Genomic DNA, 25,624 nt, shown 5'->3' on the forward strand with positions numbered 1-25,624 from the left:
TTCTGGACCCACCAATCCAGTGGGAATACCCAGCATGTGTGGGGATTCCGGGCGTTGGCATTTCACCGGCTGGTGGGATTCCGGCATCGGTCTCCTGAGCGCCGGTATATTGACTACATCAAACCAGCTCTGCCATGATAGGTACTACGCTTTCTGAAAACTGACATCATCCACGTGGCTCCCGTGTCCAACCGCACACAAGGTCATTTTACTTTACACTGGGGCCACTTACTGGACAAATACTCCCACAGAAAACAGAGTAAATCTAGCAACGCTACACACAGCAGTGATGTAATAAACATACAGGGATCCAGCAAATGGTATACAGATCACACTAAGTTACACAGACACTGCGGTACTCAGCCTTCCAAGGAAAGGCCAAGAGATAGCAACTACAAAGCGGCGGTGCTGGGGTCCGGAGCAGTGTCCCAGGGAGAGCACAGAGGAATGGCATCGTCCTTTCTGGAACAGACCAGAAAAGGGGGGAGGCAGGCACAAAGCCAGGTCCTCCCCCATCAATCTCCCTGCGTCCATTCATAAGCTTCCCCTCCAGGGTAACCACATGGTACAGCCTGGTCCCAGGCAGCTTGATATTGCACTCCTCCACCCGAGAGGAAGGGAGCCGAGGAGAAAACCAAGCAAGATGCCATCGCTGGTCAGCGCACCCAACACTACCCTCTAAAAGGGCAACAGCCCCAGCCGCAGTTCCAGGCAGTCTCCGGAAGAGACCAGGGCAGGAGAAAGGCCGTGCGTTCACTTCCCCGGCAGTAGCGCTACCTGCAAAGCCAGCGGATCTCCCGGGATGTGCTGCAGGAGAACATCACAGCCTGCCTACAAGAAATAAAGTTTACAAATAATAAGATTTTACTTACCGATAAATCTATTTCTTGTAGTCCGTAGTGGATGCTGGGACTCCGTCAGGACCATGGGGATTAGCGGCTCCGCAGGAGACAGGGCACAAAAATAAAAGCTTTAGGATTAGGTGGTGTGTACTGGCTCCTCCCCCTATGACCCTCCTCCAAGCCTCAGTTAGGATACTGTGCCCGGACGAGCGTACACAATAAGGAAGGATTATGAATCCCGGGTAAGACTCATACCAGCCACACCAATCACACCGTATAACCTGTGATCTGAACCCAGTTAACAGTATGACAAACGTAGGAGCCTCTGAACAGACGGCTCACAACAATAACAACCCGATTTTTTTGTAACAATAACTATGTACAAGTATTGCAGACAATCCGCACTTGGGATGGGCGCCCAGCATCCACTACGGACTACGAGAAATAGATTTATCGGTAAGTAAAATCTTATTTTCTCTGTCGTCCTAGTGGATGCTGGGACTCCGTCAGGACCATGGGGATTATACCAAAGCTCCCAAACGGGCGGGAGAGTGCGGATGACTCTGCAGCACCGAATGAGAGAACTCCAGGTCCTCTTTAGCCAGGGTATCAAATTTGTAGAATTTTACAAACGTGTTCTCCCCCGACCACGTAGCTGCTCGGCAGAGTTGTAATGCCGAGACCCCTCGGGCAGCCGCCCAAGATGAGCCCACCTTCCTTGTGGAATGGGCCTTGACAGATTTAGGCTGTGGCAGGCCTGCCACAGAATGTGCAAGTTGAATTGTGCTACAAATCCAACGAGCAATCGTCTGCTTAGAAGCAGGAGCACCCAGCTTGTTGGGTGCATATAGTATAAACAGCGAGTCAGATTTTCTGACTCCAGCCGTCCTTGAAATATATATTTTCAATGCCCTGACAACGTCCAGCAACTTGGAATCCTCCAAATCGCTAGTAGCCGCAGGCACCACAATAGGCTGGTTCAGGTGAAACGCTGAAACCACCTTAGGCAGAAACTGAGGACGCGTCCGCAGTTCTGCCCTGTCCGAATGGAAAATCAGATATGGGCTTTTATACGATAAAGCCGCCAATTCTGATACTCTCCTGGCTGAAGCCAGGGCCAGTAGCATGGTTACTTTCCATGTAAGATATTTCAAATCCACCGATTTGAGTGGCTCAAACCAATGGGATTTGAGAAAATCCAAAACTACATTAAGATCCCACGGAGCCACTGGGGGCACAACCGGGGGCTGTATATGTAGTACTCTTTTTACAAAAGTCTGGACTTCAGGAACTGAAGCCAATTCTTTCTGGAAGAAAATCGACAGGGCCGAAATTTGAACCTTAATGGACCCCAATTTGAGGCCCATAGACAATCCTGTTTGCAGGAAATGTAGGAATCGACCCAGTTGAAATTCCTCCGTCGGGGCCTTCCTGGCCTCACACCACGCAACATATTTTCTCCAAATGCGGTGATAATGTTGTGCAGTCACCTCCTTCCTGGCTTTTACCAGGGTAGGGATGACCTCTTCCGGAATGCCTTTTTCCCTTAGAATTCGGCGTTCAACCGCCATGCCGTCAAACGCAGCCGCGGTAAGTCTTGGAATAGACACGGTCCCTGCTGAAGCAGGTCCCGTCTTAGAGGTAGAGGCCACGGATCTTCCGTGAGTATCTCCTGAAGTTCCGGGTACCAAGTTCTTCTTGGCCAATCCGGAGCCACGAGTATCGTTCTTACTCCCCTTTGCCGTATAATTCTCAGTACTTTTGGTATGAGAGGCAGAGGAGGAAACACATACACTGACTGGAACACCCACGGTGTTACCAGAGCGTCCACAGCTATTGCCTGAGGGTCTCTTGACCTGGCGCAATACCTGTCCAGTTTTTTGTTGAGGCGGGACGCCATCATATCCACCTTTGGTTTTTCCCAACGGTTCACAATCATGTGGAAGACTTCTGGATGAAGTCCCCACTCTCCCGGGTGTAGATCGTGTCTGCTGAGGAAGTCCGCTTCCCAGTTGTCCACTCCCGGAATGAACACTGCTGACAGTGCTATCACATGATCTTCCGCCCAGCGAAGAATCCTTGCAGCTTCTGCCATTGCCCTCCTGCTTCTTGTGCCGCCCTGTCTGTTTACGTGGGCGACTGCCGTGATGTTGTCCGACTGGATCAACACCGGCTGAGCCTGAAGCAGGGGTTTTGCCAGGCTTAGAGCATTGTAAATCGCTCTTAGCTCCAGTATATTTATGTGAAGAGACATCTCCAGGCTTGACCACACTCCCTGGAAGTTTCTTCCCTGTGTGACCGCTCCCCAGCCTCTCAGACTGGCATCCGTGGTCACCAGGACCCAGTCCTGTATGCCGAATCTGCGGCCCTCTAACAGATGAGCACTCTGCAACCACCACAGAAGAGACACCCTTGTCCGTGGAGACAAAGTTATCCGCTGATGCATCTGCAGATGCGATCCGGACCATTTGTCCAGCAGATCCCACTGAAAAGTTCGTGCGTGGAATCTGCCGAATGGAATCGCTTCGTAAGAAGCCACCATTTTTCCCAGGACTCTTGTGCATTGATGCACAGACACTTTTCCTGGTTTTAAGAGGTTCCTGACAAGTTCGGATAACTCCCTGGCTTTCTCCTCCGGAAGAAACACCTTTTTCTGAACCGTGTCCAGAATCATTCCCAGGAACAGCAGACGTGTCGTCGGGGTCAATTGAGATTTTGGAAAATTCAGAATCCACCCGTGCTGTTGCAGCACTACTTGGGTTAGTGCTACTACGTCCTCCAGCTGTTCTCTGGACCTTGCCCTTATCAGGAGATCGTCCAAGTAAGGGATAATTAATACGCCTTTTCTTCGCAGAAGAAACATCATTTCGGCCATTACCTTGGTAAAGACCCGAGGTGCCGTGGACAATCCAAACGGCAGCGTCTGAAACTGATAATGACAGTTTTGCACCACGAACCTGAGGTACCCTTGATGTGAAGGGCAAATTGGGACATGCAGGTAAGCATCCTTTATGTCCAGGGACACCATAAAGTCCCCTTCTTCCAGATTCGCTATCACTGCTCTGAGTGACTCCATCTTGAACTTGAATTTTTGTATGTACAGGTTCAAAGATTTCAGATTTAGAATAGGTCTTACCGAGCCGTCCGGCTTCGGTACCACAAATAGTGTGGAATAATACCCCTTTCCCTGTTGTAGGAGGGGTACCTTGACTATCACCTGCTGAGAATACAGCTTGTGAATGGCTTCCAATACCGTCGCCCTGTCTGAGGGAGACGTTGGCAGAGCAGACTGTAGGAACCGGCGAGGGGGAGACTTCTCGAATTCCAACCTGTAACCCTGAGATACTACCTGCAGGATCCAGGGGTCCACCTGTGAGTGAGCCCACTGTGCGCTGAAATTCTTGAGTCGACCCCCCACCGCCCCTGAGTCCGCTTGTAAAGCCCCAACGTCATGCTGAGGGCTTTGCAGAAGCCGGGGAGGGCTTCTGCTCCTGGGAGGGAGCTGCTTGGTGCACTCTCTTACCCTTTCCTTTGCCTCGGGGCAGATATGACTGTCCTTTTGCCCGCTTGTTCTTATAGGAACGAAAGGACTGCGGCTGAAAAGACGGTGTCTTTTTCTGTTGGGAGGGGACCTGAGGTAAAAAGGTGGATTTCCCGGCTGTTGCCGTGGCCACCAAATCCGATAGACCGACCCCAAATAATTCCTCCCCTTTATACGGCAATACTTCCATATGCCGTTTGGAATCCGCATCACCTGACCACTGTCGCGTCCATAAACTTCTTCTGGCAGATATGGACATCGCACTTACTCTCGATGCCAGAGTGCAAATATCCCTCTGAGCATCTCGCATATAAAGAACAGCATCCTTTAATTGCTCTATAGTCAATAAAATACTGTCCTTATCCAGGGTATCAATATTTTCAGTCAGGGAATCCGACCAAACCACCCCAGCACTGCACATCCATGCTGAGGCGATGGCTGGTCGCAGTAGAACACCAGTATGAGTGTATATACTTTTCAGGGTAGTTTCCAGCCTCCTATCAGCTGGATCCTTGAGGGCGGCCGTTTCAGGAGACGGTAACGCCACTTGTTTTGATAAGCGTGCGAGTGCCTTATCCACCCTAGGGGGTGTTTCCCAGCGCGCCCTAACCTCTGGCGGGAAAGGATATAATGCCAATAACTTCTTTGAAATTAGCAGTTTTCTATCGGGGTTAACCCACGCTTCATCACACACTTCATTCAATTCCTCTGATTCAGGAAAAACTACAGGTAGTTTTTTCAAACCCCACATAATACCCCTTTTTGTGGTACTTGCAGTATCAGAGATATGCAAAGCCTCCTTCATTGCCGTGATCATATAACGTGTGGCCCTACTGGAAAATACGTTTGTTTCTTCACCGTCGACACTAGATTCGGTGTCCGTGTCTGGGTCTGTGTCGACCGACTGAGGTAAAGGGCGTTTTACAGCCCCTGACGGTGTCTGAGACGCCTGGACAGGTACTAACTGGTTTGCCGGCCGTCTCATGTCGTCAACTGATTTTTGTAACGTGCTGACATTATCACGTAATTCCATAAACAAAGCCATCCATTCTGGTGTCGACTCCCTAGGGGGTGACATCACCATTACCGGCAATTGCTCCGCCTCCACACCAACATCGTCCTCATACATGTCGACACACACGTACCGACACACAGCAGACACACAGGGAATGCTCTTATCGAAGACAGGACCCCACTAGCCCTTTGGGGAGACAGAGGGAGAGTTTGCCAGCACACACCCAAGCGCTATAAATATATAGGAACAACCCTACAGAAGTGTTGTTTCCTTTATAGCAGCTTAATATATCAATATCGCCAAAAAAGTGCCCCCCTCTCTGTTTTTTTACCCTGTTTCTGTAGTGCAGTGCAGGGGAGAGTCCTGGGAGCCTTCCTCGCAGCGGAGCTGTGCAGGAAAATGGCGCTGTGTGCGGAGGAGATAGGCCCCGCTCCCTATTTCGGCGGGCTCTTCTCCCGGTGTTTGTGAGACCTGGCAGGGGTTAAATACATCCATATAGCCCCAGGGGCTATATGTGATGTATTTTTAGCCAGAACAAGGTATTATCATTGCTGCCCAGGGCGCCCCCCCCCAGCGCCCTGCACCCTCAGTGACCGCTGGTGTGAAGTGTGCTGACAACAATGGCGCACAGCTGCAGTGCTGTGCGCTACCTCATGAAGACTGAAAAGTCTTCTGCCGCCGGTTTCTGGACCTCTTAACTTTTCGGCATCTGCAAGGGGGTTGGCGGCGCGGCTCCGGTGACCATCCAGGCTGTACCTGTGATCGTCCCTCTGGAGCTAATGTCCAGTAGCCAAGAAGCCAATCCATCCTGCACGCAGGTGAGTTCACTTCTTCTCCCCTAAGTCCCTCGTTGCAGTGATCCTGTTGCCAGCAGGACTCACTGTAAAATAAAAAACCTAAGCTAAACTTTTCTAAGCAGCTCTTTAGGAGAGCCACCTAGATTGCACCCTTCTCGGCCGGGCACAAAAATCTAACTGAGGCTTGGAGGAGGGTCATAGGGGGAGGAGCCAGTGCACACCACCTAGTCCTAAAGCTTTTATTTTTGTGCCCTGTCTCCTGCGGAGCCGCTAATCCCCATGGTCCTGACGGAGTCCCAGCATCCACTAGGACGTCAGAGAAAAATATGAAATTAATCTAAAACTACAGGGAAGCCCCAGGTGACACGGCACAGCTGTCATGGGCACTCAACACACACCGCAGACCACGGGTTGCTCTAAATAAGTGCAAGCTCCTACGGTCCCCTCAAGCAGCCCATGCTCCAAGTGAACCCTAGATTGGAAGAAAGCAAAAAGAATTTGGCCTCTATTCTACTGGCTTCTGCTGGTGTCAGGTATTTGGCGCCAATCCTGTAAATCGGGTTCATTTGTTGTTTGGAACAGTTTTAGATTTGTTTTACTTCAGTCACGTAGCAAAATGTTTTTCAAATCCTTATTCAGCACCAGACGCTGCGATGTGACCGCATTTCCCCGGGTCCCGGCACAGGGGGTAATTCTGAGTTGATCGCAGCAGGAACTTTGTTAGCAGTTGGGCAAAACCATGTGCGCTGCAGGTGGGGCAGATGTAACATGTGCAGAGAGAGTTAGATTTGGGTGAGTTATTTTGTTTCTGTGCAGGGTAAATACTGGCTGCTTTATTTATACACTGCAATTTAGATTGCAGATTGAACACACCCCACCCAAATCTAACTCTCTCTGCACATGTTATATCTGCCCCCCTGCAGTGCACATGTTACATCTGCCTCCCCTGCAGTGCACATGTTACATCTGCCTCCCCTGCAGTGCACATGTTACATCTGCCCCCCCCCCCCTGCAGTGCACATGTTATATCTGCGCCCCCCCTGTAGTGCACATGTTACATCCGCCCCCCCCTGCAGTGCACATGTTACATCCGCCCCCCCCCTGTAGTGCACGTTACATCTACCCCCCCTGCAGTACACGTTACATCCGCCCCCCCCCTGCAGTGCACGTTACATCTGCCTCCCCTGCAGAGCACATGTTATATCTGCCCCCCCCTGTAGTGCACGTTACATCCGCCCCCCTGCAGTGCACATGTTATATCTGCCCCCCCCCCCTGCAGTGCACGTTACATCCGCCCCCCTTGCAGTGCACATGTTACATCCGCCCCCACCCTGTAGTGCACGTTACATCCGCCCCCCTTGCAGTGCACATGTTATATCTGCCCCCCCCCCTGCAGTGCACGTTACATCCGCCCCCCTTGCAGTGCACATGTTACATCCGCCCCCACCCTGTAGTGCACGTTATATCCGCCTCCCCTGCAGAGCACGTTACATCCGCCCCCCCCCCCCCCTGAAGTGCACATGTTACATCCGTACCCCCCAACCCCCCCCTTGCAGTGCACATGTTACATCCGCCCCCCCCTGAAGTGCACATGTTACATCCGTACCCCCATCCCCCCCCCCCCCCTGCAGTGCACATGGTTTTGCCCATTAGAGAAAGATTCCGCATTTGCAATACATGCTGAATTAGGCCCATAATACAGGTCTGGATTACCATACAAGCCAGAGGTTACCTGCCAGGTGCCCAGACCAAAGGTGGCAACTGGGATGAGAAGCAGAAACCATTTCATCAGTGGACCTTCTTTAGATGACGGCGTCGCAGAAGACAAGTTTCTCAGACACCAGGCGTTAGTACCTGAAAAATACACAAAATTTACCACCACAATATTCACATTCCGATCCCAGAATACGATTCGCCTTGGCCAAGAAATATACAGAAATATACAAGGAATTTATTTCCCATAATTCCCATCTCCCAAGAGAAATACATAAAAAAAGCACATAAAAACACACATACACATTAACAACATAATAAACAATTAGCACAAATGAAAACATTCTACTCACTAAAAGGCTACAAATACAGTATAATTCCACATAAATTGTCCTGACTATATAAAATATTTGGTATAGCCTGGGGGAAGACGCTATTCTTACAAACCGTGATCTTGAACGTCAAATGGCAGATCTAGACTTTTTTTTTAGGATAGGGGGGGGGGGGGGGGGGGGGGGGGAGGAGGAATTTGACTCCTCCCCTCTACTCATAGCCCCTCCAACTTTCAATATTGAAGTGGGGTGGAACAGAATCCGCCAACCCACTGTCTCTCCACTAGGAACACCAGTATCACTCCTCCTGCTGACTCCACCGGCTCCACACACTCCAGCCTCCTCCACCGCTGGAACCCCCCTGAAAGGCTCACAGGGAACTATGCCCCTTGAGACACAGATGGCATCCGCGCATCTCGCATGCTCACTAAAAGCAGCCACAAGTCTGGTCCCACGGAAGGCGACAGCAGCACGGAAGGCGACAGCAGCACGGAGGGCAGCCACACATCTGCCAAGAACACAGAGGGCAGCCGTAGCCACACAACCATCCTGCACCGGCGCCAACCAGAAGACCACCGCACTCCGGCGACCAGCAGCCCCAGTAAAGTCACATACAATTAGCACACGCAATCCCAGCAGTACATCCCTAATACGAAGGGAGGGAACGTCCCTGTGCAGAATGGAGAACCAGTCGCCCAAATGCAGCATCCTAGGAGGCAAAGGTATCAAATGAAAAGAAATAGCGGAAAGTATGGACTGACAACCACGTGGCTGCTCTGCACAACTGTTCAGCAGATGCTCCACGACTAGCCGCCCATGAAGGCCCCACAGACAGATTGGAATGAGCCTTGAGCACCATAGGAACATGTAGATCCGCTTCCAATATGCCTGAGCAATGGTTATTTGAAGCCATCGAGCCAAGGTCTGCTTGTTAACATGCCATCCTCTTTTGTGAAAACCATACAAAAGAAAAAGAGCATCATATGTACGGACAGACTTAGTTTGCTCCACATAAATCTGAAGTGCTCACACCACATCCAACAATACATCACTTGTGGAAGAGTTTTGAGATTGAAAGGCTGGAACCACCATTTGTTCATCAATATGAAATTTGGAGACCACCTTAGGAAGGTATCCAGACCTGGTCCTGAGGACAGCTCTGTCTGGATGAAAAATCAAAAAAGGAGCGTGACATGAAAGTGCCGCTACATCAGACACTCTGCGAGCCTAGGCAATAGCCAGAAGGGAGTCTTTTCCGTCAGCCACATTAAATCCACAGAGTCCAATGGTTCAAACGGAGCTGCTTGTCACGCCTGTAGAACCAAAGACAAGTCCCACGGAGCCACCAGAGAGACAAATGGAGGCCGACTACGGAGGACCCCCTGATTGAAAGTTCTGATATCTGGCAGAGAAGCAATCTTTCTCTGGAAACACATGGACAGGGCAGATACCTGTAACTTGAGGGATGCTAGTTGAAGACCTAAGTCAAATCCTGCTTGAAGGAAAGCAAGAACTCTTGCCACTCTGAAAGTAGAAGGATTGTAGTTCCTTGGCGAACACCACTGGAAATAAGTGTGCCAAATAATGTAATAAATCCTTGCTGAGGCAGGCTTTCGTGCTTTAAGCATTGTGAGGACAACCAAGCTCAAGAAGCCCTTAGATTTTAAAAGGGATGTCTCAAGAACCACGCCGCCAAAAACAGCCGAGCCAGGTCCTGGTGTAGACACGGATCCAGTGTCAAAAGATCCTGCCTTCAAGGCAGTCTGAGAGGAGTGTCGATTGACAGCCTCTGCAGGTCTGCAAACCAAGGACTCCTTGGCCAGTCAGGAGCTATGAGAAGCATTGTGCCACCCTCCTGCTTGAACTTGCGAAGCACCCTCAGAAGAAGTGAAACTGGAGGGAAGATGTCCACCAGATTGAAGTTCCACCGTATACTGGTAGTTTGTGGTTGTGGCGTGATGCCATGAGATCCATTTCTGGACGACTCCACCTATCCACTAGATCCTGAAAGACCTCTGGATGTAGAGCCCACTCTCCAGAATGTATGTCCTGTCGACTTAGGTAGTCCACTTTCCAATTGAGAACTCCCGGGATGAACACTGCTGACATTGTGGAAAGATGACGTACTGCCCACGTGAGGATGTGCGTCACGTCACCTCTCTCATGGTGGCTAAACTTTTCGTACTTCCCTGGTTGTTGAGGTAAGCTACTGTAGTCACGTTGTTGGATTGGACCTGCACTGGTCGACCATGAAATAAAGGTCCTGCACCCGACAGTGGGGGTAATTCCAAGTTGATCGCAGCAGGATTTTTTTTAGCAATTGGGCAAAACCATGTGCACTGCAGGGGAGGCAGATATAACATGTGCAGAAAGAGTTAGAATTGGGTGGGTTATTTTGTTTCTGTGCAAGGTAAATACTGGCTGCTTTATTTTAACACTGCAAATTAGATTGCAGATTGAACACACACCCCACCCAAATCTAACTCTCTCTGCACATGTTATATCTGCCTCCCCTGCAGTGCACATGGTTTTGCCCAATTGCTAAAAAAAATCCTGCTGCGATCAACTTGGAATTACCCCCAGTGTCCTGAACACTGCCCTGAGTTCCAGTAAGTTGATGGGCAGGCGACTCTCGAGGACTGTCCAATGTCCCTGCAGGGATTGTTGGCTGGTCACTGCTCCCCACCTCCGGAGATTGGCATCAGTGGTGAGTAGTACCCAATCCAAGATCCAAAATGGACGGCCCTTGTTCAAGTGGGATGTCTGAAGCCACCACAAGAGCGACAGCCGAACCTCTCGAGACAACACAATTGTCTGGCCTCTGAGAAGATGATGCTGTCCATTCTATCGTGACAAAATCAGGTGCTGCAGAGGGGATGCGGTCAAGATGCCGCCGGCCGGAATCCCGGCGGTCGAAATACTGACACCGGAATCTCGGCCGCCACAATCCCGACATATTCTCCCTCCGTGGGTGTCCACGACACCCATAGAGGGAGAATATAATACCGTGCCCGCAGCATGGCGAGCGAAGCGAGCCCGCAAGGGGCTGCGTTCCGCTTGCCACCCCTGTCGGGATTATGTGGTCGGTATTCCGGCGTTGGTATTTCAACCGCCAGGATTCCTGCCGGCAGCATTTAGTACTGATTTCCTGCAGAGATCTGGAATGAAATTGGGCATATTCCAGTGTCGAAGGTGGAGACCGTGGACGCCAGGACTTGCATGGATGAGTGTATGGACACTCGCCAGCACTGAAGAAAACTGCACAGATGAGAGTGGAGTACCATTATCTTGTCTGCTGGCAGAAAAATCCTCTGAGCCTGAGAATCTAGGATGGCTCCTAGATGTAATATTCCTTGAGACGCAGCCAGGGAGGATTTCTTACGGTTGCTAATTCAACTGTGCACCTGCAGACACGCAGTACTGAAACGAAGATGCTGTTGCAGACCCTCCGGAGACCGAGCCCGGATCAGTAGGTAGTCTAGGTAGTGGAAAATCCGGATTCCCTGACATCTGAGATGTGGAGCCATGACTGCAATCATCTTGGTAAACACCTGAGGAGCCATAGAGAGTCAGAAGGGCAGCGCCCGAAACTGATAATGCTGTTGTAGAATGGCAAACCTGATGTAACGCTAATGGGTGGCATTGATAGGTACATGCAGGTATGCGTCCTGAATGTCCAGGGAAGCCATAAAATCCCCAGGTTCCAATGCCAGTACAATGGAACGGGGGGTTTCCATGCAAAACCTGGGTACTCAGACAAACTTGTTGAGCCTTGAGGTGGAGTATGGGTCAAAAAGATCCATTTGGTTTGCACACCAGGAACAGCGTGGAGTAAAACCCTGTCCGTTGTTGAAGTGATGGAACTGCCATTATAACTACTGACTGTAGAAGGGCATGAACGGCCTGTTGCAGAGCCAATGTCCTGAGAGGATCTTCAGGAGGTGCCGTACAACAAAAGTGCTGCGGAGGACGTCTCTGAAAGGTGAGAATGTATTCGTGAGAGACCACTTCCTGCACCCAGGTGTCTATGGTAGTCTGACGCCAGGCCTCTGCAAAGTGACGAAATCGGCCTCCCACTCTGGGGTCTCCCAGAAGGAGGCCCATTCAGTCAGGCAGAGGGTTTGTCATCTTGTCCTGAAACCGGATGTCTGGAAGCCCAAGATTGCTTTGTTCTTGGCTTACCCTTATGGGAACTAGACTTATTGGGAAAAGCTTGCCCTTTGGCTTTTCCCAGAGGCCGAAAAGGATGATGCCTTGGTTTTAGAAGCTGCAATCAAAGGCAGGGAGGCTGTTTTGGAAGCTACTACAGTGGCTAATAGTTTGTCTAGCCCAGAGCCAAACAAAATCTCTCCTGTAAAAGGCAATCATTCCAATACTTTCTTGGAATTGGAGTCCGCCCTCCAAGAGCGTAGCCAGAGCACCCTTCTAGCAGCTATAGAAGTTGCTGATACCTTGGAAGTAAATATTCCTGTATCCATGGCTGCTTCCCCAATATATGAGGCTGCCTCTTTAATAAGAGAAATAGGACATCTGTTTCCAGGTAGCCTTTGCAGAAACACTGTCTTCCAGTGCTTCTACCCAGCCCTCAATGGCTTTTGCTACCCAAGCAGTAGCCATGACTGGGCGAGTAATAACACCTGCCTGAGAGGAAAATGGTTCTGAGGGAAATCTCTATTTTCCTATCCGTTGCATCCTTAACAGAGGATGTAGAAGGTATGGGCAATGTAGAGCTCTTCACTAGCTGAGCTACGTGAGCGTCTACAGAGCGGGGAACTTCCCACTTCGTACATTCTCCCTCTGGGAGAGGATATATAGAAGCCAGCTTTTTTTGTAACTGAAACTTCTGGTTAGGAGTACTCCAGGCCTCACAAATGAGCTCAGTGAGCTGATCTGACTGAGGGAACTCTGCCTTAATGACTCTCTTGTCGTGACAAACAGCACATGGTACTCTTAGGTGGTCTCCCATCCAAATGCTAACCAGGCCCAACACTGCTTAGCTTCCAAGATCAGATGAGATTGGGAATGTCAAGTGTGGTGTGGCTGTAGGTCTTAGGCCAAGAAGCTAGTTCCTCCTCCTCTATGCCAAGGGTTAGGGTATAGCTTTGACTGCCCTGACTAAGGCAGGAAAATCCACCTTAGTACGCTGTTCTGGACAAGAACCAAAGTCTAAGGCATCGTCTTTCTCCTGATCAGACTCAGAATCAGAGGCCTGCGCCGACTGAGATGAGGGTGTAACTCATCTGAGCGCTTTAGCGGCCCCTGGTCTATCGCTCTGTAACATATCTTTAAAGGCGACTGACATCTGAGCTAGACTCTGGACAGACTGTGAAAACATGGCCATCCAAGGAGGTTTGCACAGGGGGGCCAACAACGAAGCCCGAGACTGATGAGGTTAACCCCTGTTGTAGAGTAGGCACAGGCAAGCGTTCTACTAACTGAGTCATAACCTGAAACAAAGAAGCCACCCATGGTAGTTCTAGTACAGGTGCTGGAGTCACCATACTGAGCGATGGTGCAGCATAACACCTCAAACAGAGACCATCTTGCATAAAATCCTGCACATCTAACTTGACTGAGCAGGTCCTGCAAGAAACCAACACAGGTGCCCCAGACTCCACCTTGTCCTTAGAGGCCGTGCCTTTGGACATAATTAAACACACATGCAAAGTGCAACCATAACAATAATATGCAAATGTGACATCACTCACAAATTACAAGTAAAAATGTGAGGTACAACATAACCCTTAGTGCAGGGGCGGCCAGACTTTTGGAGTCGGCGATCTACTTTGAAAGCTAAAAAGTTTTTGTGATCTACCTAGGAGTGCAAAAAAAGGGGCGTGGCATAACAAAAAGTGGGCGTGGTATAAAAAAAAAAGGGACGTAGCCTTGCTGCACAGAGTGTAATGACTGCCTCACACGAAATAACACATTGGCCCCCACAGGTAAAAACCTCAAACACATATGCCCCCACAGTGCCAGATACACATGCCCCCACAGTGCCATGTGCCCACAGTGCCAGATATGCCCCCACAGTGCCAGATATGCCCCCACAGTGCCATGTGCCCACGGTGCCAGATATGCCCCCACAGCGCCAGATTACAGATATGCCCCCACAGTGCCATGTGCCCACAGTGCCAGATATGCCCCCACAGTGCCATGTGCCCGCAGAGCCAGATATGCCCCCAGTGCCACATATGACCCCACAGTGCCAGATATGCCCCACATTGACAGATATGCCCCCACTGAGCCATGTGCCCACAATGCCAGATACGCCCCCATAGTAAAGCTCACCGGAGTGGAGAGCGCAGCGCGCGCTTCTCCTGCCTGCCGCCCTGCTTCTCAGTCTAATCTCCGGCGGTGACGGCAGCGTGTATAGCTCAAATCAGGCGCCGGTCCGCGAGCTCTCATTGGCTAACGAACCGGCACCTGATTTGAGCTATACACTCGGCCGTCACTGCCGCAGACCAGACTGAGGAGGCAGAGCGGCAGGCAGGAGAGGCGCGGCTTCGGGTGGCTGAGCGGCGGATCGCGATCGACTGGTCGCATGTCCGCGATCGATCGACTGTTTGGCCACCCCTGCCTTAGTGAAAAAAGGAGATTTATGGTAGACTAACCATGGTTAAATCTCTTTCTGCAAGGTACACTGGGTTCCACAGAGAATACATTGGGGTGTAGAGATGGATCTTGATCCAGAGGCACCAACAGGCTAAAGCTTTAGACTGTCCCAGGATGCACTGCCGGGACTCCTCTATAACCCCGTTTACAGGCACTGTGAGCTCGGTTTTGTTAACCAATCCAATGCAGAAGCAGGTAAAAGAGAAGGCAGATGTTAGTTACATAGAACCACATTCTCACGACATGAGAAGGGACTAGCAGCTAATGCCATACAAACCTAAAGAAGCTAAGTGCGTCAGGGTGGGCGCCCTGTGGAACCCAGTGTACCTCGCAGAAAGATTTAACCATGGTAAGTCTACCGTAAATCTCCTTTTCTGCAGCAAGGTACACTGTGTTCCACAGGGAATACATCAGGGATGTCCTGAAGCAGTTCCTCAAGGGAGGGGATGCACCTTAGCGGGGATAAGAACCCGGCATCCTGGGAGGCGGAAGTATCAAAGGCATAGAACCTAATAAACGTGTTCATGGAGGACCACGTAACCGCCTTGCACGATTGTTCTGCGGACACGTCACGACGGGCCGCCCAAGAGGGTCCAACAGAGAGAGTAAAATAGGCTTTATTAGCAGCAGGAGCCGGGAGCCTAGCCTGCGCATAAGCTTGTGCAATCACCATTCTGATCCATCTGGCCAAGGTTTGCTTATTCGCAGGCCAGCCACGTTTGTGGAAACCAAACAGTACAAAGAGGGTATTCTGACCTACGGACATAGGCAGTACTCTCCACATATATACGGAGTGCCCGTACCTCATCCAAAGATCGCTCTTTGGGGGGCAATTCAGAAAAGATGAAGGCTGGAACCACAATCTCTTGATTAAGGTGAAAAGATGATACCACATAGGTAATAACCAGGGCGAGTTCTAAGAACTGCTGGATCACGAAATATCAAAAAGAGGGGGGGCGACAGGACAAAGTGCCTAAGTCTGACACCCTTCTAGCAGACGCAATAGCCAGCAGAAACAGGACCTTGGCTGTGAGCGATTTAAGGTCCACTGATTCAAGAGGTTCAAATGGAGACTCTTGCAGGGCATTCAGGACAACAGACAGATCCTATGGAGCCACAGGAGGGAAATAGGGAGGCTGAATCTGCAGTACGCCCTGAGTGAATATATGAACGTCAGGTATAGACCACACCAACAAGGCAAATATGTGAACCTTGAGGGAGGCCAGATGAAGTCTTAAATCCAGGCCTTGCTGCAAAAAAGCCAGAAGTCTGGAAGTAACTTAATTCTTAGCCGCACACAAGGTGAAGTAAGAATTCCAGACCCTGTAATAAATCCGTGCAGAAGCCAGTTTGCGGGCCTATAGCATAGTTTGGATAACCGCCTCAGAGAATCCTTTGGCCCTCAGGAGTGAAGCTTCAAGAGCCACGCCATCAAAGCCAGTCTGGCCAGGTCCAGGTGGGTATGGGTTGTTGGGTCGCCTCAACTTAGGTCGATCATGGAAGGTCGACATGCATTAGGTCGACAGGGACAATATGTCAACATGGTTATTAGGTTGATGTGTACTATGTCAACATGGTAATTAGGTCGACATATTAAAAAAGGTGGACATGGGGTTTTGGACTTTTTTTGGTGTCATTTTCTTCGTTAAGTGACAGGGAACCCCAATTAGTGCCCCGTGTTCGCTCGCAATGCATCGGACAAGGTGACCATTCCCAATTGTAGTCCACGTGGATCGTCAAGTATGAAAAGGTCCGAAAAATAAAGTGAAAAACTCATGTCAACCTTTTGACCTGTTGACCTAGTACATGTCGACCTAATCACCATGTTGACCTATTGACCATGTCGACCTTCAGTGGTCGACCTAACAACCGTATCCAGTCAGGGTAGACACAAGGGCCCTGAACGAGGATGTCTGGGCATTGAGGGAGTAGAAGAGGACGCTCTATCGTTAGATCCTGCAGGTCTGAGAACTAATGCCATCTAGGCCACGCTGGAGCGACTAGAAGTAGTATTCCTCCTTCTTGCTTGAACTTCCGTCGTACCCTGGGCAGAAGTGACACTGGAGGGAACAAGTAGTGCAGTCGAAGTTTCATGGACTTGCCAGTGCATCCACGAACGCTTCTTGAGGATCCCTTGTTCTTGATCCAAAGACTGGAACTTTGTGATTGTGTCGGGACGCCATCAGGTCTACAGACTTCCTGATGAAGACTACACTCCCCGGCATGTACGTCCTGACAACTGAGGCAATCCGCTTCCTAGTTGAGGACTCCCGGAATGAACACCGCCGATATTGCTGGCAGATGGCGTTCTGCCCAACAAAGGATTTTTGACACTTCCATCATTGCCATGCGGCTTTGAGTGCCGTCTTGATGGTTTATGTACGCCACCGTGGTGGTGTTGTCAGATTGTACTTGAACAGGCCTGTTCTGTATCAGAGGCAGGGCGAACAGGCCTGTTCTGTATCAGAGGCAGGGCAAGAGTCAAAGCATTGAACACTGCCCGCAATTCCAGAATGTTTATTGGGAGGAGAGACTCCTCCTTGGTCCACCGACCCTGGAGTGAGTATTGCTCTAACACTGTGCCCCAACCCCTCAGACTGGTGTCCCTAGTCAGTAGGACGCAGTTGGGGATCCAGAAGGGACGGCCCCTGCTCAACTGTTGGTCCTGTAGCCACTTGCTCAGTGACAGACGAACCTCCGGAGTCAAATAGATCATTTGAGACCTGATCCGATGAGGCAGGCCATCCCACTTGGAAAGGATTAACCTCTGTAGAGGGCAGGAATGAAATTGAGTGTACTCTACCATGTCGAAAGCCAACACCATGAGGCCTAGTACTTGCATCGATGAGTATCGACACTCTTGGGCGAGAGAGGAAGTATCTGATCCTGTCCTGAAGTTTCAGGACTTTCTCTGGAGACAGAAACAGTCTTTGGCTGTGTGTGTCCAGCAGTGCCCCCAGGTGCACCATGCTCCGAGCAGGGATCAGCGAGGACTTATTCCAGTTGACGAGCCACCCGTGGACTTGTAAGAAGCGTACAGTCCGTTGCAGATGACTGAGGAGGAAATCTTGGGAGTTCGCCAGGATCAGCAAGTCGTCCAGATACGGCAGGATCTTGATTCCCTGACGACGCAGATAAGCAGTCATCACGGCCATAACCTTGGTGAAGATTCGAGGGGCCGTGGCCAGTCCAAACGGCAGAGCCTGGAACTGATAATGAAGGTTGCCAATAGCAAACCGCAGATATGGCAATAGGTATATACAGATAAGCATCTTGTGTATCCAGGGATACCATATAATCTCCGGGTTCCATGGCCAGTACAATCAGCGTTTACATATGGAACTTGGACACTCACAAATTTGTTCAGTGATTTAGAGTGGTCTTCTGGTGAGCGGTTTGCAGGCTTCCGTGCATTGGCCTAATTTTTTATTTTTTTTATTTTATATATATACAGGTTGAGTATCCCATATCCAATATTCCGAAATACGGAATATTCCGAAATACGGACCTTTTTGAGTGAGTGCGAGATAGTGAAACCTTTGTTTTTTGATGGCTCAATGTACACAAACTTTGTTTAATACACAAAGTTATTAAAAATATTGTATTAAATGACCTTCAGGCTGTGTGTATAAGGTGTATATGAAACATAAATGAATTGTGTGAATGTAGAAACACTTTGTTTAATGCACAAAGTTATAAAAAATATTGGCTAAAATTGCCTTCAGGCTGTGTGTATAAGGTGTATATGTAACATAAATACATTCTGTGCTTAGATTTTGGTCCCATCACCAGCATATCTCATTATGGTATGCAATTATTCCAAAATACGGAAAAATCCGATATCCAAAATACGTCTGGTCCCAAGCATTTTGGATAAGGGATACTCAACCTGTATATATATATATATATACATACACACACACACACACACACACATATATATACACACACATACATACATATATATATACACACACACACACACACACATACACACACACACACACACATATATATACATATATATATACACACACACATACATACATATATATACACACACACACACACATATACACACATACATACATATACACACACACACATATATACATATATATATACACACACACATACATATATATATACACACACACACATACACACATACATATACACACACATACATACATATACACACACACACATACATACATATACACACACACATACATATACACACACACATACACACATACACATACATACATACATACATACTGTGACAAGAACACTGGGATAGTGTTTGAGGGCAGGTATATTTGTCCCAGGTTCTTGTCTTACATGTTTTAGAAAATGTTAACTTCTAGGAAAAATGCTTTTTGTTTTGTCTGAACCTTTTCAGTTTGCTGTAAAAGCTGGGTAAAGGCTCTGAGAGAGAGATAAGGCGAGTTCTAGACATTGGGCCCAGTTCGGGTCTTTGGCCTCACAGAGGGCTAATCAGGGTTTCAGCTGTGTAAGAGTGTTATAGTGCTTCTAACCTGATTAGTATGGGCAGACTGCCTGGGAAGGCTGCAGGATCTGTGTGTGAGAGACACGTTTTCTGATGCAACTGCTGCGTGCGGCCATATTCCCCAGGAAAAGGCGCCTTGCACCCCTACAGTGTTACAACTTGGTGGAGAATGCGGGCACACCGTTCTGCGCATAAGTGAAAGCAGCAGCTTTGTGAGGCCTGCAGAAAACGGTGGTTTATGCAGATACAGCCCAGTGTGAAGTTACTGAGACTCACCCCTGAGGGTTTGATATATGTCCTGGGTGAAAGCAGCTACAAAGCCGCCTGAAAAATCTGTCGACATGGAGGATCTGCTTAAAGCCTTGCTGCAAGCTACAGCGGCTCAGCAGGAGGCCAACCGACAGCAGCAGGTGGCAATGGAGGAAAATAGGAGACAACAGCAGGTGGCAATGGAGGAAAATTGGAGACTACAGCAGGAGGCCAACAGACAGCAGCAGGTGGCAATGGAGGAAAATAAGAGACAACAGCAGGCAGTTGTTGATGAACTTTACAGGCAACAGCGTCAGGATAGAGAGGCCTTAGCAGAAGTGGTGCAGAGACTTGCAGCTCGGGTTGGAGATGTGGCCGTCAGTGCTCCAACCAGCTCTAGTTCTATACGGGCCAGTCACTTCCTGCAGAAAATGACAGAGGCTGATGATGTGGAGGCCTATCTGACCACGTTTGAAAGGACTGCCGAGCGTGAGAACTGGCCGAAAGCACAGTGGGCCAGTCTGCTGGCACCTTTCCTGTCAGGTGAGCCCCAAAAAGCTTACTTTGATTTAAGCCCTGCTGAGGCTCGGGACTATGATAAACTAAAGACTGAGATCCTGACCCGCCTGGGAGTCACACTGTCAGTACGAGCACAACGGGTGCACCGTTGGCTGTACGCCATGGAGAAGCCTCCGCGCTCCCAGATGCACGACCTTATTCAGCTAACAAAAAAATGGCTACAGCCAGAGACATTAACTGGTCCCCAGATGGTGGAAAGAGTCGTCATGGACCGCTACTTGAGATCTTTGCCCATGGTCCTGCGCAAGTGGGTGAGCCATGGAAACCCGGGTACTGCTGACCAATTAGTGGACATGGTAGAGAGGTATTTGGCAGCAGAGGAACTACTGATGACCACCCAGCAACCCATAGATCCTCGACAGCGCCCTTCAGTAAAGACTGGTAAGACTGTTCCGTGGGAAAACGTTGCTGGGCGGTTAAGAGAACGCAAGGCTGGAGAGACTGTAAACACTGGCCCTGGAAACAGGCCAATGGGGCTAGAACGGTCTATGCTGCCCAAACGGGTTGATAATCGTGTGATTAAATGTTTTAGGTGTGGTATGCCAGGTCATGTTATTGCCAATTGCCCAGTCACGCAAGAACCCATGCAATGTGATGCTGCCTTTGAATGTCGCAGAATGTCTTTCTTTGCTAGGTTAGCCTGTACTGTGGTACCTTCACCTGAGCTGGAAAAACAAATGTGTGATGTGTTCTTAGAGGGTAACCGGGTAGAGGCCTTGCTAGATTCAGGAAGTTTAGTTACCCTCGTGAAAGCTGGGTTAGTGAACCCCTTAAAGGTCCAGCAAATACCTATTGGGGTAACTTGCATACATGGGGATACCCAACATTATGCCACTGCTGAGGTGAATATAGAAACTTGTTGTGGGTCAGCAATAGTTAAAGTGGGACTGGTCCCTACCTTGGTGCATGAGGCCATAATAGGGAGGGATTTTCCTCATTTTTGGAAACTGTGGGAATCACGGTTATCTACAGATGTGAGAAGTAAAAAGCCAGTTGATAATACCGGTGATTTTATGGATGTACGTGGGTCTTCGGAACTTTCTGGCCCTTTGCCTTTTGCTAGTTTGGCTGGGGAAGTGACAGATGGGGAGTCCAGTGAGGACCCTCTTGCTGGGAACAGAGACATAGTAGTTAGAACTGAAAGCGTGCCTGACCTGGAGGTAAAGAAGGATCTGTTTGCGTCTGAACAGTTAAAGGATCCTACCTTAATAAAGGCTAGAGAGAATGTTAAGATTGTTAATGGGGAACCTGTGGTACCAGGTGACAGGGTTACGTATCCCCACATGGCCATCTGTAATGAGCTCTTGTACCACATTGTCAAAAGGGGTGAGGATGTGGTGGAACAGTTGGTAGTTCCCCAGCCTTATCGGAGAACGGTACTAGATTTAGCTCATAGTCACGTTACCGCAGGACATTTAGGGGCAGAAAAAACCACTGAAAGAGTTTTACAAAGGTTCTTTTGGCCAGGGGTTTATAAAGAAGTGTCTGAATATTGTTCTTCCTGTCCTGAATGCCAGTATCATGCCCCTAGACCCCATTTCAGGAGCCCACTAGTTCCCATGCCTATTATAGAGGTCCCGTTTGACAGAATAGCCATGGATCTCGTGGGGCCCTTGTTAAAGTCTGCTCGGGGCCATCAGTATATCCTGGTAATTATGGACTATGCCACTCGATATCCTGAGGCTGTCCCTTTACGCACTATCACAACCAAGGCGATAGCTAGGGAGCTGGTGCAGGTATTTAGTAGAGTGGGAATACCAAAAGAAATTTTGACTGACCAAGGTACTCCATTTATGTCAAGGATCATGAAAGAATTGTGCAAGTTATTTAAGGTCACTCACCTCAGGACGTCCATCTACCATCCCCAAACTGACGGGTTGGTGGAAAGGTTTAATAAAACATTAAAAAGTATGTTAAAAAAGGTTGTTGAGAGAGATGGGAAAAACTGGGATTGTTTGTTGCCCTACTTGTTAATGGCCATCAGAGAAGTTCCTCAGTCCTCTACGGGGTTTTCTCCATTTGATTTGTTGTATGGTAGACACCCCAGAGGGCTGTTGGATATTGCCAAAGAGACGTGGGAAGGACAGCCCACTCCTTATAGAAGCGTTATTGAGCATGTAACACAAATGCAGGATAGGATTGCAGCCGTGGTACCTGTTGTCAGAGAGCACATGGAACAGGCCCAAAGTGCTCAACAGAGGGTCTATAACCGGAGTGCCAAGATACGGGAATTTGCTCCTGGAGATAGAGTTCTTGTTTTGGTACCCACTGTGGAAAGCAAATTCCTAGCTAAATGGCAGGGTCCATTTGAGATTAGGGAAAAAGTGAATGAGGTTAATTACAAAGTATACCAGCCGGGAAAGAGAAAACCCGAACAGATCTACCATGTTAACTTAATCAAACCCTGGAAAGATAGGTTGTCTCTGTCAGCGGAGCCTTGCCCTTCGGTGTCTTCACCCCGGTTGCTTCCCGCAGTGAAGGTGTCAGAGACATTGTCAGCTGATCAGAACAATCAGGTTAAAGAATTTCTCATCCAAAATAGGGAGGTATTTTCAGAGCTGCCTGGCCGAACGACCATAATAAAACATGACATTGTCACAGAACCAGGGGTCAGGGTTCATTTAAAGCCCTATAGGATTCCTGAAGCTCAGCGAGAAGCTATTTCTAAAGAAGTTAAAACCATGTTAGAACTTGGAGTCATAGAGGAGTCTAACAGTGAGTGGTCCAGTCCCATAGTGCTCATCCCGAAGCCCGACGGTAGCATACGCTTCTGTAATGACTTTCGTAAGTTAAATGAGGTGTCCAAGTTTGACGCATACCCCATGCCCCGTGTGGATGAGCTTGTAGAAAGGCTGGGAACAGCCAGGTTTCTCACCACATTGGACCTGACCAAAGGTTACTGGCAAATACCTTTTTCTCTATCGTCCTAAGTGGATGCTGGGGTTCCTGAAAGGACCACAGGGGGATAGCGGCTCCGCAGGAGACAGGGCACAAAAAAGTAAAGCTTTACTAGGTCAGGTGGTGTGCACTGGCTCCTCCCCCCATGACCCTCCTCCAGACTCCAGTTAGATTTTGTGCCCGAACGAGAAGGGTGCAATCTAGGTGGCTCTCCTAAAGAGCTGCTTAGAGAAAGTTTAGTTTAGGTTTTTTTCTTTACAGTGAGTCCTGCTGGCAACAGGATCACTGCAACGTGGGACTTAGGGGGAAAGTAGTAAACTCACCTGCATGCAGAGTGGATTTGCTGCTTGGCTACTGGACACCATTAGCTCCAGAGGGATCGAACACAGGCCCAGCCGTGGAGTCCGGTCCCGGAGCCGCGCCGCCGACCCCCTTGCAGATGCTGAAGCGTGAAGAGGTCCGGAAACCGGCGGCTGAAGACTCCTCAGTCTTCATAAGGTAGCGCACAGCACTGCAGCTGTGCGCCATTTTCCTCTCAGCACACTTCACTGGGCAGTCACTGAGGGTGCAGAGCGCTGGGGGGGGGCGCTCTGAGAGGCAAATATAAACCTTATACAAGGCTAAAAATACCTCACATATAGCCCATAGGGGCTATATGGAGATATTTAACCCCTGCCTGACTGGAAAAATAGCGGGAGAAGAACCCGCCGAAAAAGGGGCGGGGCCTATCTCCTCAGCACACGGCGCCATTTTCTGTCACAGCTCCGCTGGTCAGAACGGCTCCCAGGTCTCTCCCCTGCACTGCACTACAGAAACAGGGTAAAACAGAGAGGGGGGGCACATTAATGGCTATATATATATATATTAAAGCAGCTATAAGGGAGCACTTAATATAAGGATATCCCTTGTATATATAGCGCTTTGTGGTGTGTGCTGGCAGACTCTCCCTCTGTCTCCCCAAAAGGGCTAGTGGGTCCTGTCTTCATTAGAGCATTCCCTGTGAGTTTGCGGTGTGTGTCGGTACGTGGTGTCGACATGTATGAGGACGATATTGGTGTGGAGGCGGAGCAATTGCCAAATATGCAGATGTCACCCCCCAGGGGGTCGACACCAGAATGGATGCCTTTATTTGTGGAATTACGTGATGGTTTATCTTCCCTTAAACAGTCAGTTGAGGACATGAGGCGGCCGGACAATCAATTAATGCCTGTCCAGGCGCCTCAAACACCGTCAGGGGCTGTAAAACGCCCTTTGCCTCAGTCGGTCGACACAGACCCAGACACGGGCACTGATTCCAGTGACGACGGTAGAAATTCAAACGTATTTTCCAGTAGGGCCACACGTTATATGATTTTGGCAATGAAGGAGACGTTACATTTAGCTGATACTACAGATACCGTAAAACAGGGTATTATGTATGGTGTGAAAAAACTACAAACAGTTTTTCCTGAATCAGAAGAATTAAATGACGTGTGTGATGAAGCGTGGGTTGCTCCTGATAAAAAGTTGATAATTTCAAAAAAGTTATTGGCATTATACCCTTTCCCGCCAGAGGTTAGGGCGCGCTGGGAAACACCCCCTAAGGTGGACAAGGCGCTCACACGCTTATCCAAACAAGTGGCGTTACCCTCTCCTGAGACGGCCGCACTTAAGGATCCATCAGATAGAAAGATGGAAGTTATTCAAAAGAATATATACACACATGCAGGTGTTATACTACGACCAGCTATAGCAACTGCCTGGATGTGCAGTGCTGGAGTAGTTTGGTCAGAATCCCTGATTGAAAATATTGATACCCTAGATAGGGACAATGTTTTACTGTCGTTAGAACAAATAAAGGATGCATTTATCTATATGCGTGATGCACAGAGGGATATTTGCACACTGGCATCTCGGGTGAGTGCTATGTCCATTTCAGCCAGAAGAGCCTTATGGACACGACAGTGGACAGGCGATGCGGATTCAAAACGTCACATGGAGGTTTTGCCGTATAAAGGGGAGGAGTTATTTGGAGTTGGTCTATCAGACTTGGTGGCCACGGCTACTGCCGGGAAATCCACTTTTTTACCTCAAGTCACTCCCCAACAGAGAAAGGCACCGACCTTTCAACCGCAGCCTTTTCGCTCCTACAAAAATAAGAGAGCAAAGGGCTTGTCGTACCTGCCACGAGGCAGAGGAAGAGGGAAGAGACACCAACAGGCAGCTCCTTCCCAGGAACAGAAGCCCTCCCCGGCTCCTGCAAAAACCTCAGCATGACGCTGGGGCCTCTCAAGCGGACTCGGGGACAGTGGGGGGCCGTCTCAAAAATTACAGCGCGCAGTGGGCTCACTCGCAGGTAGACCCCTGGATCCTGCAGATAATATCTCAGGGGTACAGGTTGGAATTAGAGACGGATCCTCCTCATCGTTTCCTGAAGTCTGCCTTACCAACCGTCTCTTCCGAAAGGGAGAGGGTGTTGGAAGCCATTCACAAGCTGTACGCTCAGCAGGTGATAGTCAAAGTACCCCTATTACAACAAGGAAAAGGGTAT

General features: G+C 49.3%; 1 protein-coding gene and 1 pseudogene across 1 annotated transcript in view; both read right to left on the bottom strand.

Annotated features, from left to right (window-relative positions):
- The window catches only part of LOC134949702 (surfeit locus protein 1), a 359,947-nt gene that overhangs the window by 297,444 nt on the left and 36,879 nt on the right, over positions 1 to 25,624 (bottom strand). Inside the window, exon 3 of the mRNA XM_063938459.1 lies at positions 7,928 to 8,049. Coding sequence (XP_063794529.1) covers positions 7,928 to 8,049 — 122 coding nt within the window. The remainder of the gene's footprint in view (positions 1 to 7,927; positions 8,050 to 25,624) is intronic.
- Positions 13,170 to 13,288, bottom strand: LOC134950179 (5S ribosomal RNA; annotated as a pseudogene).

The sequence above is a fragment of the Pseudophryne corroboree genome, chromosome 8 (assembly GCF_028390025.1).
Source record: "Pseudophryne corroboree isolate aPseCor3 chromosome 8, aPseCor3.hap2, whole genome shotgun sequence".
Taxonomy (NCBI): domain Eukaryota; kingdom Metazoa; phylum Chordata; class Amphibia; order Anura; family Myobatrachidae; genus Pseudophryne; species Pseudophryne corroboree.